The sequence below is a fragment of the Magallana gigas genome, chromosome 1, assembly GCF_963853765.1.
Source record: "Magallana gigas chromosome 1, xbMagGiga1.1, whole genome shotgun sequence".
NCBI lineage: Eukaryota > Metazoa > Mollusca > Bivalvia > Ostreida > Ostreidae > Magallana > Magallana gigas.
The window spans coordinates 6,461,695-6,482,222 of record NC_088853.1 but is presented as its reverse complement, the minus strand read 5'-3'; the positions used below and the strand labels follow the sequence as shown (position 1 = coordinate 6,482,222).

At 35.3% G+C, this 20,528-nt stretch overlaps 2 protein-coding genes across 2 annotated transcripts in view; both read left to right on the top strand.

Moving 5' to 3' along the window:
* LOC117687349 (talin) overlaps positions 1-20,528 on the top strand; it is a 123,574-nt gene that overhangs the window by 5,516 nt on the left and 97,530 nt on the right. The window lies entirely within an intron of this gene.
* Positions 5-11,880, top strand: LOC117687499 (talin-2-like). The gene is made up of 6 exons (XM_066077720.1): positions 5-969; positions 1,216-1,367; positions 1,607-1,700; positions 4,576-4,665; positions 11,361-11,507; positions 11,770-11,880. The coding sequence occupies exons 3-6, from the start codon at positions 1,650-1,652 to the stop codon at positions 11,878-11,880; spliced, it is 399 nt and encodes a 132-aa protein (XP_065933792.1). The 5' UTR covers positions 5-969; positions 1,216-1,367; positions 1,607-1,649.

Here is a 20,528-nt window from a genome sequence, read left to right as displayed (position 1 = left end):
ACAGTTAATATCAAGCTTGCACAGTTTTCCAAAAAAGGCTAATTTTCTTTTATCTATTTCCGAAAAGATGGGATGTAGTCCAAGCATACTCTCACACATATCTGACCTTGTTGAGATTTTTAGACCTTGGATGTCTTTTATCACGAAATGTTGAAATTTATTGAAAACTTGTAAATCTGTTTGCTTTAAATTGTTCCACAGTTCACATCCATACAATACAGTAGGTAATACTATTTTTTGGTAGAGTCTAACAAGAGTTAGAGGGTTCGTATTTTGAGACAGGTCGTTCCGTATTGCGAAGTATGCTTTCCTGCCTTTGTTACAGCTTTCCATTGTTCGCTCACGAGACTTGAATTGAGAGTGTTGGATAATACCTAAATGATTGTAGCTTTCTTTGATTGAGATGTCCTCCTCTCCTAATTTCCAGGCATGCTGCGTTGGAGGCCTTCCCTTACCAAACCTAACAACGCTAGATTTTTGCGCATTAAAGGAAAAGCGCCATAAACATGAATATCTATATGCAACGTTTAGCATCTTTTGTAAGCCCGTCGGGCTTAAAGTTAAACATGCAATATCGTCGGCTAATGCTGGGTTTGTTGATTTTACATTGGACACACCAAAGTTACTGCTTACATTTTCGAAACAATTCAATAAATCATTGATAAACACACAATATAAAAATCCAGACAATACACCTCCTTGACAAACACCTTGTCTAATTTTAAACCATTCAGAAATTGTGCCATTCACAGCTACTGTGCTTTCATTATTGATATGACAATCGTCTATTATTTTCCATATCTTGCCCTTTAATCCCAATTTGTGAAGTTGTCGCCGCTGTCAATCTCAACCAGGCTGCCAGTGACATCGTCACCACATCTCATTGCACACCCAAACAACTCGCCGAGTCATCTCGCGAGTACAGCTCATCTTACTCAGAGTTCATCAAATCTGGACTCACCATGGCAGGTCAGTGAGAGCGAGATTATAACAAAATCAGATGCTAAAAGATCAAAACAGACGTGAGGCTTAAGGTGTGACATTACTGTAGATTCCTTATTTTACGCGAGTACTTAATTCAGAGATTCAACGATTTTCCATCAAATCGCGAGAACATAAAATCATGATTGCCAAAATATTATCATAGTTTCATGTAGTTTATAATATGTTTAAAAATTAAAAGCCTGTGATTAATTTTGATTGGTCGGTTTCCAGGTCTGTCCAAGGATGGAGACACACAGAACCAGATTGTGGGCGGACTGAAGAACGTCTCCATGGTTTCTAGTTAACTGCTGCTGGCCGCCAAGTCTGTGTCGGCCGATTCCAAGCTCTCCCAACACCAAGAATCTACTCTCGAAGGCCGCCAGGTAGGCACTCAAATATTACCTTTATATAATCCAATATTACATTGAGTTACTCTACATAGTCTAATCCTTAATGTGTTTGAGTTTTATCTTAAACTTTTGTTAAGTTTATAGCCCCAGAGTCATTAATTATGTGTAGTTTTGTAACGCATGAAAATAGTTAAACTGAGTAAGGATTTTAAGGGTTTTGTTTCAATTTCATTGTTTTATATTTTAAACTTTTACTACATTTTGTCTGACAGAGCGGTGACGGAGAGCATTAATCAGTTGATCAACGTCTGTACTATGTCGGCTCCAGGGCAGAAGGAGTGTGATAACGCCCTCAGACAGATACAGGTCAGTAACACCCTCCAATGTGTATGTAGTTTATATAACCAAGGGCAGAAGGAGTGTGATAACGCCCTCAGACAGATACAGGTCAGTAACACCCTCCAATGTGTATGTAGTTTATATAACCAAGGGCAGAAGGAGTGTGATAACGCCCTCAGACAGATACAGGTCAGTAACACCCTCCAATGTGTATGTAGTTTATATAACCAAGGACAGAAGGAGTGTGATAACGCCCTCAGACAGATACAGGTCAGTAACACCCTCCAATATGTATGTAGTATATATAACCAAGGACAGAAGGAGTGCAATAACGCCCTCAGACAGATACAGGTCAGTAACACCCTCCAATGTGTATGTAGTTTATATAACCAAGGACAGAAAGAGTGTGATAACGCCCTCAGACAGATACAGGTCAGTAACACCCTCCAATGTGTATGTAGTTTATATAACCAAGGACAGAAAGAGTGTGATAACGCCCTCAGACAGATACAGGTCAGTAACACCCTCCAATGTGTATGTAGTATATATAACCAAGGACAGAAAGAGTGTGATAACACCCTCAGACAGATACAGGTCAGTAACACCCTCCAATGTGTATGTAGTTTATATATAACCAAGGACAGAAGGAGTGTGATAACGCCCTCAGACAAATACAGGTCAGTAACACCCTCCAATGTGTATGTAGTTTATATAACCAAGGGCAGAAGGAGTGTGATAACGCCCTCAGACAGATACAGGTCAGTAACACCCTCCAATGTGTATGTAGTTTATATAACCAAGGGCAGAAGGAGTGTGATAACGCCCTCAGACAGATACAGGTCAGTAACACCCTCCAATGTGTATGTAGTTTATATAACCAAGGGCAGAAGGAGTGTGATAACGCCCTCAGACAGATTCAGGTCAGTAACACCCTCCAATGTGTATGTGGTATATATATAATCAAAGACAGAAGGAGTGCGATAACGCCCTCAGACAGATACAGGTCAGTAACACCCTCCAATGTGTATGTAGTTTATATAACCAAGGACAGAAGGAGTGTGATAACGCCCTCAGACAGATACAGGTCAGTAACACCCTCCAATGTGTATGTAGTTTATATAACCAAGGACAGAAGGAGTGCGATAACGCCCTCAGACAGATACAGGTCAGTAACACCCTCCAATGTGTATGTAGTTTATATATAACCAAGGGCAGAAAGAGTGTGATAACGCCCTCAGACAGATACAGGTCAGTAACACCCTCCAATGTGTATGTAGTTTATATAACCAAGGACAGAAGGAGTGTGATAACGCCCTCAGACAGATACAGGTCAGTAACACCCTCCAATGTGTATGTAGTTTATATAACCAAGGACAGAAGGAGTGCGATAACGCCCTCAGACAGATACAAGTCAGTAACACCCTCCAATGTGTATGTAGTTTATATATAACCAAGGGCAGAAGGAGTGTGATAACGCCCTCAGACAAATACAGGTCAGTAACACCCTCCAATGTGTATGTAGTTTATATATAACCAAGGGCAGAAGGAGTGTGATAACACCCTCAGACAAATACAGGTCAGTAACACCCTCCAATGTGTATGTAGTTTATATATAACCAAGGGCAGAAGGAGTGCAATAACGCCCTCAGACAGATACAGGTCAGTAACACCCTCCAATGTGTATGTAGTTTATATATAACCAAGGGCAGAAGGAGTGTGATAACGCCCTCAGACAGATACAGGTCAGTAACACCCTTCAATGTGTATGTAGTTTATATATCCAAGGGCAGAAGGAGTGTGATAACGCCCTTAGACAGATACAGGTCAGTAACACCCTCCAATGTGTATGTAGTTTATATAACCGAGGGCAGAAGGAGTGTGACAACGCCCTCAGACAGATACAGGTCAGTAACACCCTCCAATGTGTATGTAGTTTATATATAACCAAGGACAGAAGGAGTGTAATAACGCCCTCAGACAAATACAGGTCAGTAACACCCTCCAATGTGTATGTAGTTTATATAACCAAGGGCAGAAGGAGTGTGATAACGCCCTTAGACAGATACAGGTCAGTAACACCCTCCAATGTGTATGTAGTTTATATAACCAAGGGCAGAAGGAGTGTGACAACGCCCTCAGACAGATACAGGTCAGTAACACCCTCCAATGTGTATGTAATTTATATAACCAAGGGCAGAAGGAGTGTGACAACGCCCTCAGACAGATACAGGTCAGTAACACCCTCCAATGTGTATGTAGTTTATATAACCAAGGGCAGAAGGAGTGTGATAACGCCCTCAGACAGATACAGGTCAGTAACACCCTCCAATGTGTATGTAGTTTATATATAACCAAGGACAGAAGGAGTGCGATAACGCCCTCAGACAAATACAGGTCAGTAACACCCTCCAATGTGTATGTAGTTTATATAACCAAGGGCAGAAGGAGTGTGATAACGCCCTCAGACAGATACAGGTCAGTAACACCTTCCAATGTGTATGTATTTTATATAACCAAGGGCAGAAGGAGTGTGACAACGCCCTCAGACAGATACAGGTCAGTAACACCCTCCAATGTGTATGTAGTTTATATAACCAAGGGCAGAAGGAGTGTGATAACGCCCTCAGACAGATACAGGTCAGTAACACCCTCCAATGTGTATGTAGTTTATATAACCAAGGGCAGAAGGAGTGTGATAACGTCCTCAGACAGATACAGGTCAGTAACACCCTCCAATGTGTATGTAGTTTATATATAACCAAGGACAGAAGGAGTGTGATAACGCCCTCAGAATATTATTACGATAAGAGTGAGAAAGAAGTTGTAGAGTATGGCTTTATGACACTGTTGTAAGTATGATTCAGAAATCACATCACTTAACTGTGATGCTGTATTATTGTAGATGATGAAATCTATGCTGGAGAGTGCCAATGAGCCAGTGACCGACCTGTCGTATTTCGAATGTCTGGACTCCGTCATAGAGAAATCTAAGGTAGGTAACTCATTCCTCGCCTGTATCACAATGTCTGTGGCGCGGAGAGTGAACTCTCAGAATGTATCCAAGAACTAAGTCGCATGATGGCTGACTGTCGGAGTAGAAAGTGATGCTTTATCAGTTTTTGACTTTTTAGTGTAGAGAATGACTCTTTGTGAAAATCCCTTTGTCTTGTATATAGAATGAAGTAAAGGTTTGTTTTCATTCGTCTTCATGTTACTTACAAACCTTTGCAATAAAAATTCATATCTTTGTTAATGGCTGAATAATGTATAACTAGAATTTTCCCAAATCCTACTAGATTAATATTTAATTTTGTTATTTTTTAATTTAAATCTTTTAACATTTACAGCCATCTATATTATGAATTATTTATGAATGCCAATTTCTGATTGGCTAATCATTTCTAAACTTTTTTGAATGCTATTGACTGATTGGCTGATTGTAAATTAACTGTTTTGAATGCTGTAAACTGATTGGCTGATTGTATAATACTGTTTTGAATGCTATCGACTGATTGGCTGATTTTGTGAGGATTTTATCACAGGGCCAAGTCTTGGTAAATATCACCTTCTTCTTGTATCTCTTCTATTTCTGTTGTACCCAGAAAGCTTATAACAGACATGCTCAACACCCCACCTTCACCCTCACAAAAAATCTTGGGTTGATCACATCGTTTTATATTTGCTCACAAAACACATAATCACACACTATCCTAACCTCTGAACTTCACCTGTATTTCAAATGAAACACCCAACCTTCTCAAATGAACTTAATGAAACTTCGAGTAAATGAAAAAACAGTCATTTTGAATGTACATGTCACAGTTGATGGGCCAGTAATTAGTGTAAGGTCGTTATATTGACAATGTACATGTCACAGTTTATGGGCCAGTAATTAGTGTAATGTCGTTATATTGACAATGTACATGTCACAGTTTATGGGCCAGTAATTAGTGTAAGGTCTTATATTGATAATGTACATGTCACAATTTATAGGCCAGTAATTAGTGTAAGGTCGTTATATTGACAATGTACATGTCACAGTTCATGGGCCAGTAATTAGTGTAAGGTCGTTATATTGACAATGTACATGTCACAGTTGATGGGCCAGTAATTAGTGTAAGGTCATTATATTGACAATGTACATGTCACAGTTGATGGGCCAGTAATTAGTGTAAGGTCGTTATATTGACAATGTTGAGCTTGTTATGTGTTCCCACAAACTGTTTTTAGGGTCAGGGTTCAGCCATGTGAAGGGAGAGGGAAAACTGGTGCTTGTTCAATGTTATCTTGATTTAGACTTGTTTTTCTATGGACTATTTCTTGGGTTGTGGGGTTTTATTTTCCAATTTGTCTCTGTCAATTTCATCATCAGTTGCATGTTTGTTGTCATTTTTTGTGTCTGCCTTTGTTGTTTTGAAAATTGATAAATACCCCCCCCCCCAAAAAAAAAAGAGAAGAAAATGACTTCTATGCTATGTTTTGACCAGTATATGTATTGATGATATTGATCTCCAATAAGTTGACCAGTATATGTATTGATGATATGGATCTCCTATAAGTTGACCATTATATGTGTTGATGATATTGATCTCCTATAAGTTGGCCAGTATATGTGTTGTTGATATTGATCTCCTATAAGTTGAACAGTATATGTGTTGATGATATTGATCTCCTATAAGTTGGCCAGTATATGTATTGATGGTATTGATCTCCTAGAAGTTGACCAGTATATGTATTGATGATATTGATCTCCTAGAAGTTGACCAGTATATGTATTGATGATATTGATCTCCTAGAAGTTGACCAGTATATGTATTGATGATATTGATCTCCTATAAGTTGACCAGTATATGTATTGATCTCCTATAAGTTGATCAGTATATGTATTGATGATATTGATCTCCTAGAAATTGACCAGTATATGTATTGATGATATTGATCTCCTAGAAGCTGACCAGTATATGTATTGATGATATTGATCTCCTATAAGCTGACCAGTATATGTTTTGATGATATTGATCTCCTATAAGCTGACCAGTATATGTATTGATGATATTGATCTCCTAGAAGCTGACCAGTATATGTATTGATGATATTGATCTCCTAGAAGTTGACCAGTATATGTATTGATGATATTGATCTCCTAGAAGTTGACCAGTATATGTATTGATGATATTGATCTCCTAGAAGTTGACCAATATATGAATTGATGATATTGATCTCCTAGAAGTTGACCAGTATATGTATTGATGGTATTGATCTCCTATAAGTTGACCAGTATATGTATTGATGGTATTGATCTCCTAGAAGTTGACCAGTATATGTATTGATGGTATTGATCTCCTTTAAGTTGATCAGTATATGTATTGATGGTATTGATCTCCTAGAAGTTGACCAGTATATGTATTGATGGTATTGATCTCCTAGAAGTTGACCAGTATATGTATTGATGATATTGATCTCCTAGAAGTTGACAAGTATATGTATTGATGATATTGATCTCCTAGAAGTTGACCAGTATATGTATTGATGATATTGATCTCCTAGAAGTTGACCAGTATATGTATTGATGATATTGATCTCCTATAGGTTGACCAGTATATGTATTGATCTCCTATAAGTTGATCAGTATATGTATTGATAATACTGATCTCCTATAAGCTCACCAGTATATGTATTGATGATATTGATCTCCTATAAGCTGACCAGTATATGTATTGATGATATTGATCTCCTATAAGTTGACCAGTATATGTATTGATGATATTGATCCCCTAGAAGTTGACCAGTATATGTATTGATGATATTGATCTCCTAGAAGTTGACCAGTATATGTATTGATGATATTGATCTCCTAGAAGTTGACCAGTATATGTATTGATGATATTGATCTCCTAGAAGTTGACCAGTATATGTATTGATGATATTGATCTCCTAGAAGTTGACCAGTATATGTATTGATGATATTGATCTCCTAGAAGTTGATCAGTATATGTATTGATGGTATTGATCTCCTATAAGTTGACCAGTATATGTATTGATGGTATTGATCTCCTATGAGTTGACCAGTATATGTATTGATGGTATTGATCTCCTATAAGTTGATCAATATATGTATTGATGGTATTGATCTCCTGGAAGTTGACCAGTATATGTATTGATGGTATTGATCTCCTGGAAGTTGACCAGTATATGTATTGTAGGTATTGATCTCCTGGAAGTTGACCAGTATATGTATTGATGATATTGATCTCCTATAAGTTGACCAGTATATGTATTGATGATATTGATCTCCTAGAAGTTGACCAGTATATGTATTGATGATATTGATCTCCTAGAAGTTGACCAGTATATGTATTGATGATATTGATCTCCTATAAGTTGACCAGTATATGTATTAATCTCCTATAAGTTGATCAGTATATGTATTGATGATATTGATCTCCTGGAAGTTGACCAGTATATGTATTGTAGGTATTGATCTCCTGGAAGTTGACCAGTATATGTATTGATGATATTGATCTCCTAGAAGTTGACCAGTATATGTATTGATGATATTGATCTCCTAGAAGTTGACCAGTATATGTATTGATGATATTGATCTCCTAGAAGTTGACCAGTATATGTATTGATGATATTGATCTCCTATAAGTTGACCAGTATATGTATTATTCTCCTATAAGTTGATCAGTATATGTATTGATGATATTGATCTCCTATAAGTTGACCAGTATATGTATTGATGATATTGATCTCCTAGAAATTGACCAGTATATGTATTGATGATATTGATCTCATATAAGTTGACCAGTATATGTATTGATGATATTGATCTCCTATAAGTTGACCAGTATATGTATTGATGATATTGATCTCCTATAAGTTGACCAGTATATGTATTGATGATATTGATCTCCTAGAAATTGACCAGTATATGTATTGATGATATTAATCTCCTATAAGTTGATCAGTATATGTATTGATGATATTGATCTCCTATAAGTTCACCAGTATATGTTTTGATGATATTGATCTCCTATAAGCTGACCAGTATATGTATTGATGATATTGATCTCCTAGAAGCTGACCAGTATATGTATTGATGATATTGATCTCCTAGAAGTTGACCAGTATATGTATTGATGATATTGATCTCCTAGAAGTTGACCAGTATATGTATTGATGATATTGATCTCCTAGAAGTTGACCAGTATATGAATTGATGATATTGATCTCCTAGAAGTTGACCAGTATATGTATTGATGGTATTGATCTCCTATAAGTTGACCAGTATATGTATTGATGGTATTGATCTCCTAGAAGTTGACCAGTATATGTATTGATGGTATTGATCTCCTTTAAGTTGATCAGTATATGTATTGATGGTATTGATCTCCTAGAAGTTGACCAGTATATGTATTGATGGTATTGATCTCCTAGAAATTGACCAGTATATGTATTGATGATATTGATCTCCTAGAAGTTGACAAGTATATGTATTGATGATATTGATCTCCTAGAAGTTGACCAGTATATGTATTGATGATATTGATCTCCTAGAAGTTGACCAGCATATGTATTGATGATATTGATCTCCTATAAGTTGACCAGTATATGTATTGATCTCCTATAAGTTGATCAGTATATGTATTGATGATACTGATCTCCTATAAGTTCACCAGTATATGTATTGATGATATTGATCTCCTATAAGCTGACCAGTATATGTATTGATGATATTGATCTCCTATAAGTTGACCAGTATATGTATTGATGATATTGATCCCCTAGAAGTTGACCAGTATATGTATTGATGATATTGATCTCCTAGAAGTTGACCAGTATATGTATTGATGATATTGATCTCCTAGAAGTTGACCAGTATATGTATTGATGATATTGATCTCCTAGAAGTTGACCAGTATATGTATTGATGATATTGATCTCCTATAAGTTGACCAGTATATGTATTGATGATATTGATCTCCTAGAAGTTGATCAGTATATGTATTGATGGTATTGATCTCCTAGAAGTTGACCAGTATATGTATTGATGGTATTGATCTCCTATAAGTTGACCAGTATATGTATTGATGGTATTGATCTCCTATAAGTTGATCAATATATGTATTGATGGTATTGATCTCCTGGAAGTTGACCAGTATATGTATTGTTGGTATTGATCTCCTGGAAGTTGACCAGTATATGTATTGATGATATTGATCTCCTATAAGTTGACCAGTATATGTATTGATGATATTGATCTCCTAGAAGTTGACCAGTATATGTATTGATGATATTGATCTCCTAGAAGTTGACCAGTATATGTATTGATGATATTGATCTCCTATAAGTTGACCAGTATATGTATTGATCTCCTATAAGTTGATCAGTATATGTATTGATGATACTGATCTCCTATAAGTTCACCAGTATATGTATTGATGATATTGATCTCCTATAAGCTGACCAGTATATGTATTGATGATATTGATCTCCTATAAGTTGACCAGTATATGTATTGATGATATTGATCTCCTAGAAGTTGACCAGTATATGTATTGATGATATTGATCTCCTAGAAGTTGACCAGTATATGTATTGATGATATTGATCTCCTAGAAGTTGACCAGTATATGTATTGATGATATTGATCTCCTAGAAGTTGACCAGTATATGTATTGATGATATTGATCTCCTATAAGTTGACCAGTATATGTATTGATGATATTGATCTCCTAGAAGTTGATCAGTATATGTATTGATGGTATTGATCTCCTAGAAGTTGACCAGTATATGTATTGATGGTATTGATCTCCTATAAGTTGACCAGTATATGTATTGATGGTATTGATCTCCTATAAGTTGATCAATATATGTATTGATGGTATTGATCTCCTGGAAGTTGACCAGTATATGTATTGTTGGTATTGATCTCCTGGAAGTTGACCAGTATATGTATTGATGATATTGATCTCCTATAAGTTGACCAGTATATGTATTGATGATATTGATCTCCTAGAAGTTGACCAGTATATGTATTGATGATATTGATCTCCTAGAAGTTGACCAGTATATGTATTGATGATATTGATCTCCTATAAGTTGACCAGTATATGTATTGATCTCCTATAAGTTGATCAGTATATGTATTGATGATATTGATCTCCTATAAGTTGACCAGTATATGTATTGATGATATTGATCTCCTATAAGCTGACCAGTATATGTATTGATGATATTGATCTCCTAGAAGTTGACCAGTATATGTATTGATGATATTGATCAACTAGAAGTTGACCAGTATATGTATTGATGATATTGATCTCCTAGAAGTTGACCAGTATATGTATTGATGATATTGATCTCCTAGAAGTTGACCAGTATATGTAATGATGATATTGATCTCCTATAAGTTGACCAGTATATGTATTGATGATATTGATCTCCTAGAAGTTGACCAGTATATTTAATGATGATATTGATATCCTAGAAGTTGACCAGTATATGTATTGATGATGTGATTGATGAACCATTAAGCCAACTGTATCACTCATAAATTATACTGACATTATACCTGTTGTACTGCTTCAGATTAAATAATATTTTGAATGGTTAGTTAATGTCTGGATCAGTTAATTAGTTAATTACTGGATTAACTAACTGGCCCCTCTTTCTGTCCTGCAGCTGTTGGGAGACTCTATGACTGGGATCACGAACCACGCCAAGAAGGGTGACCTGGAAATCTTCTGTGACTCCGTGGGGAACTTCTCAACATCTGTTTGTGGACTCACTGAGGCCGCCTCACAGATAGGGACAATCTCAAAAGTTTTTGTATTCAGGGATTGACTCCTATGAGTTGCTATTTTTTTCCAAAATGGCACAAACAACTTATTTTGAGACCATAGAATTTTAAGTAGGAAATAGAGTTACAGAGGAACTGTCTCAAAACATTCTACAGAAAGTAACTGACTCAAAACTCTACATCAACATTCTGTCAAGAGTGACATTGCTGATGGAGTGTAGGAGATGGAGCACCAGAACGTCCTAATATGTATGATGAATGAATAACATTTGTTTTTCCTTTAAATTACAGGCGGCCTACCTTGTGGGCATTGCTGATGGAGCGTCAGAACCTGGAAGGCCCGGGCTGGTGGACCAGTCCCAGTTTGCCCGGGCTAACCAGGCCATACAGATGGCGTGTTAGATTGGGCGGGATAATCGTAGCTATCAAAGACAATATTGCGAAACATATAAATGTAATAGATACTGACTGTAAATTTATTATGTGGCTAAAGATAAGCAAGGTTTTATTCAACGTTGATAAAGATGTAATCTGTGGAGTTGTGTACATACCTCCAGAGGCTAGCAAATATTCATCTAATGACAGTTTTATGGAAATATAACAAGAGCTTTTTAATTTCTCTAAAGACTCGAATTATTTTTGTTTCATGGGAGATTTTAACTCCCGAGTTGGTCGTCTGGGTGATTTTGTTGAACCTGATGATTTTTTAACAAATGTAAAACAACATAATGTTGTTACTGAAAACATTGATTGCGCCTCTTATTTTAAAACTTTAGGAATCCCTATTTCTAGAGCTGCCATGGATGCTGTATGTAATAATTTTGGTTATAAGATGATAGACTTCTGTAAAAATAACAATTTTTTTATTGCAAATGGTCGAGTTGGTAATGATGTTGGTGTTGGTGCACTCACGTGCAAATTATGTTTTATGTAGTCTAGAGCTGTTTCAGTATCTATGTTATTTTCAAGTTCTAGACTTTTGTAATTTATTTTCTGATGTACATAAGCCTATATCTTTTTCTATCAAGACAAATGTCACCGCTTCAATTGTTAATTCTTTACCTGCGAAAAACCAACCAACTGTGAAACTTTGGTCAGCAAACAATGCAGACGTTTTCCGTGAAAAGTTAGATCACTCCACCGTCGAAAGGATCACTGACGAACTATTACATTTAAAGACATCAAATACCGTGAATGAGGAAAATATTAAAACGGTGATGACAAAATTGTGTAAATTATTCATTACAACGGCAGAACAATCTTTTGGGAAAAAACATAGTGCTCCTGTAAATTCCAAGGATAAACCATGGTTTAGCTCCAAATGTAAGACAGCAAGGAAGAAATTTCATTTAGCGAAGCGTATGCACAGCCGCAATCAATCTACAGAAAATAAGGCCACCTTAAAGTTAACAAGTAAACATTATAAAACAGTTATGGGCGAATCCTTAAAGAAATACAGAAAGGACTTATCAAATAAATTGCAGAATCTACGTGCGTCGAATACTAGAGAATACTGGAACATTCTTAACAATTCAAATAAGACAAAAAAATGTTCTGCGGATATTGATACATTGTATAATTTTTTTAAAGTATTGAATGAAAATGAAGGCGCTGAAACATGTGATAATATTATTGATCAATCGGATACGGTGAATGAATTACTTAATAGCCCTATCACTAGGGAAGAGATTGTGAATTCAATTAATAGTTTAAAAAACAACAAAGCTCCTGGCTATGACAATGTTATGAACGAACACATTAAAACTACAATGTCGAATTTTTTACCACTGTATGAAAACTTGTTCAACATTATTTTTGATACTGGTATTGTCCCAGAGGAATGGTTAATAGGCATTATTAGACCAATATATAAAAACAAGGGTGACCCATCTAATCCAGAAAATTATAGACCAATCACTTTATTAAGTTGCTTAGGGAAAGTATTTACTAATATTTTAGGAACCCGCATTGAACATTTTGCAGATGATATTTCACTTATTAAAGAAAGTCAGGTGGGATTTAGGAAAGGGTTTTCCACACTTGACAATATTCTAGTTCTGCAGTTTTTAACACACACACTGATCAACAGTGAAAAGAAATTATTCTGTGCATTTGTAGATTTCAAACAAGCTTTTGATACAGTATGGAGGGATGGGCTCTGGTACAAACTTCTTAAAAGTGGAATAAATGGTAAATGTTTTACATACATAAAAACATGTACAAAGGTATAAAATCAAAAATATGTATTAATGGTTTTTCATCTGATCTTTTTACTTGTAATGTCGGTGTACGACAAGGAGAAAGTTTATCTCCATTCTTGTTTTCCTTGTATATAAATGATCTAGAAGATTATTTGTTAGATAAAAACATAACTGGACTGTCTACAATTACTGAGGGAATTGAAAAGGAACTTTTTTTATATTTAAAAATGTTTATCCTGTTTTATGCAGTCGATACTGTTATTTTAGCTGAGTCTGCAAACGACTTACAGTTTGTCCTTAATGAATTCTATAGATACTGTGATACGTGGAAACTTACTGTTAATATTTGTTAAACAAAAATTGTTGTATTTTCTAATGGTCGTCAACCCAAATATGTATTTTCATACAATGGTTTACCTATTGAAATAGTTAAGGAATTTAATTATCTCGGTGTAATTTTCTCAAGAACAGGTTCATTTTTCAAAGCAAAAAACGGCTATGTGAGCAAGCACAGAAATCAATGTATGGAGTTTTAAGGAAGATAAGAACTTTTAATATACCTATTGATTGTCAATAAGATTTATTTGATAAAATTGTTGTACCAGTTTTATTGTATGCATGCGAAGTTTGGGGTTATGAAAATATTGAGATTATTGAATGTGTCCATTTAAAATATTTGAAACATATACTTAATCTGAAAAGTTGTACACCTAGTTACATGGTATATGGTGAAACTGGACGATTTCCTCTGTATATAACCATTTTTACTAGAATGATTTCATTCTGGGCCAACATAATCAATAGCAGTGAAAACAAGTTAAGCAAAATCATATATATGTATGTGTAACGTGCAAGGGGGTCACTGCCTGTGATCCCCGCGGGCCCGTACCCAAGATAGAATCGGATAGCCCTGATTGCTGCCAATATTTACAAGTGCAGACTTTAATCACCGCTCCTGCACATATATAGGGACTCAACGTTACGCAGGCTGGGATGACCGCACACCTACGCAACTGAACAGGTACCAACGTTAACGCAAGCAGGGATGACCGCACACGTACGCCAACTGTTCAACCTAACGCAAGCAGGGAGTGCCGCACACTTGCGCTAGAAAGGCCAGAACACCAGCAGGGATGACCACACACTAGTGCTCCGCCGCAACCACCACCAATACAAGCAGGGATGACCGCACACTTGTATTGATGCGACACAGAGCAGGGATGACCGCACACTCTGTATCGTAGGTTAGATAACACGAAGATTAGATAAAGCAGGGATGTCCACACACTCAATCTAGCCGTACCTGTTCAAGTTTAACCCCAAACAGTCGTTCTCGTAACGCATTTGACACTGTCCCTATCTATGTGCCGGCCTAAAATAATTCGTGGTATCTTAAAACAGGAAATCAAAAATAAACAAACTATTCCAACCTAATCAAAAAAATACTTATACATTACAACTTATTTATATTAAATATTTATTATTGTATAAAAATAATAAGCAAACTCATTGGTCATCATTGGGAACATTAATTAAATCATCAAAAATCAATAAATCAAAGGGGAATAACTCTAACCAAAAATACATTAGTAAGCTGCCCGCTTCATATGTACGTATTCTTTTTGATAAAGGACAAATATTAAATCCATGGCTATGCTCTTTAAAAAATGTTTTAGATAAATGTTGGATTTCAAATTTATAGTGTGATCATGAATCGTATCATTATAACTCCAGTTGGATTAAGACAACTATTAACCAAAGGTTGAGAGATCAATTTTTACAAAAATGGCATAACGATATTCAGGAATCGACTAAGGGTGTTATGTATAGAATTTATAAAACAAATTTTGAATGTGAACGCTACTTACTCTTGTAATCAGTAAATTAAGAAAAATATTAGTTAAGTTGAACTACAAATCATCATCTTCCGGTTGAAATAGGAAAGTGGGGTATTGTTGAAAGAAGTAAACGTTATTGTAATTTGTGTAATTGTAACAAAATTGGTGATGAATTTCATGTTATATTAGAATGCAAGGCATTAAGTAAATTACGAAGGCAGTTTTTAGATTCATATTACTGTTCTTCTCCTAACACTAAAAAGTTTTATGAAATCATGTCTTCAGTCGATTATATCACATTAAGAAAACTGTGTTTCTTTATTTCAAAAATTAATTATACTGTTCGTTCACCCCCACTTACTTTCTTGAACTTTACAACTATATTGTATATATGTAAATATGTTTGTTCTTCTTATGTACCTCTTGTACCATTATATGGTGTTGAGTGAAAATAAACTGAACTGAACTGAATCTTTCCGTGCCAGTTCCATGATAAAAAAAAAAAAAGAACCTGGTTAACCCGGCCAGCTCCCAGCAATAGGTAGGTCGTTAATCAGTGGTTAATTAGTGGAGGACTAATGACTTACTAATGGACCTGTATAGAGCCTGGTCAATCATGCCCTGTAGGAGTTTATACAGATCCAATGTTGGACCAGTCAGAATGCAATACATGGCATCATTTCTCAAACCTTTATATTGCCCCCTGGATGAGCTTATTGAGCCGACTGGTGATAACATCATTATTGCCCCTCTTTGGATGAGCTTATTGAGCCGACTGGTGATAACATCAGTATTGCCCCTCTTTGAATGAGCTTATTGAGCTGACTGGTGATAACATCATTATTGCCCCTCTTTGAATGAGCTTATTGAGCCGACTGGTGATAACATCATTATTGCCCCTCTTTGAATGAGCTTATTGAGCCGACTGGTGATAACATCATTATTGCCCCTCTTTGAATGAGCTTATTGAGCCGACTGGTGATAACATCATTATTGCCCCTCTTTGAATGAGCTTATTGAGCCGACTGGTGATAACATCATTATTGCACCTCTTTGAATGAGCTTATTGAGCTGACTGGTGATAACATCATTATTGTCCCTCTTTGAATGAGCTTATTGAGCCGACTGATGATAACATCATTATTCCCCTCTTTGAATGAGCTTATGTTGTATTAGAATTTATTTCATAATTCCCAATAACCACAAAGTACAGGACATAATATAAGCACACTTTTTTACGTGAATGTTTAAGATTTAAATTTTCAGTGAAATGGGAGGTAATTTTCAACGATAATTTCATTTTATTCTTAACAAATCAGGTTATAATAAGACATCATTTTTTGCAAAAAGAATCGAGTCTTTAGACAAACTGACTGCTTGTAGCAGAACCTGAGTTACATATATCTCAAGGAAGTATCTTCTTATATATCCTGCTAGAGGAGCTGTTCAATTACAGACTAACTGCCTTAGAGCCATAACTCTGTATTCTGTGGCTAATGTAGCCTGGCTTCTATCAGATCAATGATGCTCCATGATATATAACAGGATTTAAAGCAGTGTACTTTTATCAAGACCAACTCACTCAGAATCCATACAACATAATTTACCCCTTCTCCTCCTCTCCAGAATTTATTGCTGTAAATAAATCATTTGCTTTATAACAACAAAGAAACTATATGATTTGTATGTGCATTGATTTATTAATATACAATTGGAAAGCCCCCTTTTAGAATTGGTGAAATCAAATCATAGCACATTTTCTGTCCTCATTTGTTGGTTATTTTGATTTATTTCAATAATCAAAGTAAATTGATTTCCTTTTTGTCCTTTGTTTAGTATTACATGGCGGAAAGCTGTAGGTCAATGGTAGGTGACCTTTCACCCCTGGGGTCATGACCTTGGGGTCACGTAACCCTGTGCATTGTGTCCCTTAGTTTACTTCTAGATCTGTGTGTGGAATGTTTATTATCTTTTTCAAAATATTTTTTTTGGTTAAATTGCGTACACAGAGCTATTTACCGCCATATTGTTGTGTTGTCAGCCTTCCATGTTTAAAGACAAAACAAAATCTGGTTTAAGGTCATGAAAATTTTTGGCTCAAGGACGTTGTTTTTTTTGTGCTTAATGATTAGTTACATTTTGTCAATCTTTTAAGTCTTCTATTTCTTGCTTTATTGATTGAGCATATTTTTAAGAAAGTTAAGAAAGATTTGTTGTAGCATTAATTTATTACATGGCTAATATTGTATTTGCAACATTTTTTGTTTAAACAGCTTCTATTGTTTGATAGAAAGAAGGTACAGTGTGTAACAATGTCTGGGTCATTCCAACTCGTATACGACTTTAAATATCTCCATAATTATTCATGTTGTCAGATTTTTTATGATCAACTTCATTCTCTTTAATTAAACATATTTATATTTCAAATTACCATTGTATTAAAAATATTCAACATACAAGAACACAATTTTCTATGATCTTAGAAAAATCTTACTCACTTTTATGTTTATGCTTTAGAGATACTTTGGTTCAACTCATATTCATGAGTTATATTTTTCTTTCATACACAGAGATTTAAATATTAAATATATTTGGTACATGTATGTATTTTTTCTCTTTTGTATCACACGCTTTTCAGAGGCGGTCTCTGCATGATGTAAGATATCACGACGTAATTGTATACTTCCCAGAATTCTGTAAACTTCCTGTCCATATAACACGTAGAGTCATTATACTGTTGTGTAAGCTTCTCTGTAGAGAGTTCGTCTGTATGACTGGTAGCCATGGTAACACATTTCTTGTTGTTAAATAGGAGCTTCATTGTGAAAATTAAATCATTTTCTGTTACATTTTTCATCAGACATCTTGACAAGGGCGTCGTTTTAAATGTTATACTGTTGCTTAGTAACAGTTACCATGGCACTGTGTGTATCACCGTAGGAACTGTGTATCTATCATAGAAACTTTGTATATCTGTAGTGATTGTATAGACTCGGCGAGATTGAACTCGCTAGAACTTGATTATCTCAACCTCTGCAATCAGGGTACATCAGTAGGTTAAACGTGTCTCAACTGCAGGCAATTTCCATTTTACTTTTATACAGACTGAGTTAGATTTTACTTTTATACAGACTGAATTAGATTTTCTTTGTAGCTGGCAGTTGTCTCAACCTCAAAAGGTTAGACTTGCCAGGACTCGGAGATATTGACCATATTAAGTAGTTAGTAGGGATTTCTTTTCTAGTGATAAATGTTAGTGTATATAGTCCTCAGTCTACACCTCAATAGTGTTCTGTAGGACGTATATAGTCTGGCGCCACATCTGTCTTATTGTTTCCATGAAAACCATAGAGCAGCAAAGTTTATTAAGTTCATTGTCACTGTTATATAGTGTAGAGCAACAATTCAATAGCCTCTGTTCATGGTCTCTGTTATATATGTTTAGCTAACATCGGAAAGATGCAATATGTAAGCATTTATACTCATATTTCAATTCTCCGAGAAATATATTAAATGCGTAAAAGCATAATTTTTGAAGAGCTTCCGGTGACGACCGGAAGTTACGACGAACAAAACAAAATAGTTTAAACACATCTAAAACTATAGGTCAATCATCCCTCAAAGTTTGGATGTTCAAGTCTTTATCGTTTTTGAGATATCATTGTCCATAGCTTTTTGTCGCGGGACAGGAAACGGACGACAGGAAGTGAATTTTGAAAAAAATGAAAAAAACGCCTGGAGATATTATAATTTTCTGTCAGTCCTGAAAATTTCAAGAAAATCCATCCAGCCATCTCTGAGAAATCTTGTGGACAAAAAAAGGAAAAAAAATTATAATAACTAAACACGATCTCGTTGCGAGCAACGAAGAGGTCTTTCGTCCGATTTTTAGAAGAAAATATGACATCATCGTCTTTGATTTTCGACAACAAAACATGAAATGGAAAAAGGAGTGAAGTACTAATGCTTTAATGTGTCGCTTTTTATAAGTTATATTACTTTGCTTTTTAAAATACTTGCGTTTATTCCAATTAAGATTGAAAAGATTAAACTTGATTACATCAAAAAACCCTAATTGGGTAACGCAAGAGCAAATAATTATATTGTAAGGATATAAAAACGTATTATACCTAATCTAGCTTTAATAACCTTTCACAAGATGGCTCTCATTACAAGGCTATATATCAACTCTTTAGAGCCCTTTGATCCCCTAATTTAAGGGGCCAGCCCCTTTTTCTTGAAATCGAATGAAAGGACATTTAGTTCTGAACACATTTTGTCAACAAGTGTTTAAAAATTCGTTACCGTTCTGGAGATATATGAGAAAGAAGGTTTTTTGGGCCGATCCCTTATCTCCTTATAGGGGCCGTTTAACGAAAATTTGAAGGTTGCATATTGTTAAGAACATCATTTTGAACAACTTTTTTTTTTGTATTGCATTTCAAAATATTTTTTTGTTTCTGAGATATGGGTGATCGAAATTTTGAACTTTGGGCCCCTAAAAGCCCTTAATTACGAAACACATAATAAAATCATTACATTGCTTGGATACATAACTGTGAGATAAACATATTTGCTTCTATAACCTTTCACAATATATCTCTCAGAAAAGGGCTACAGATTAAAGACTTTAGAGCCCTTTGGTCCCCTTATTTCAGAGGCCAGCCCCTTTTTCATGATTTCAAATAAAAGGTCCTGTAAATATAAACTTTTTTTGCTATACATTATTTAACAAAATAGTTTTCATAAAAGAGATAAACACAGAAAACCTAGAAAAATTACGATGTTTTTTAAAACTCAATTTTCAGGTCCAGGCGAGCTTCGACGCCTTTTTAATCAGACAAATTTGATTGACATCATACACATCTACAATCTTTTGTCTACAATCCCTGAAAATTTTTCTAGTTTAGAAGAAGTTGCATGGACAAACTAAGCCTCCAAAAATCGCTATTACGTTAAAATATCGGAAACAGAGATGACGTCATCAATACAAAAAATTTCCAATAAGGTT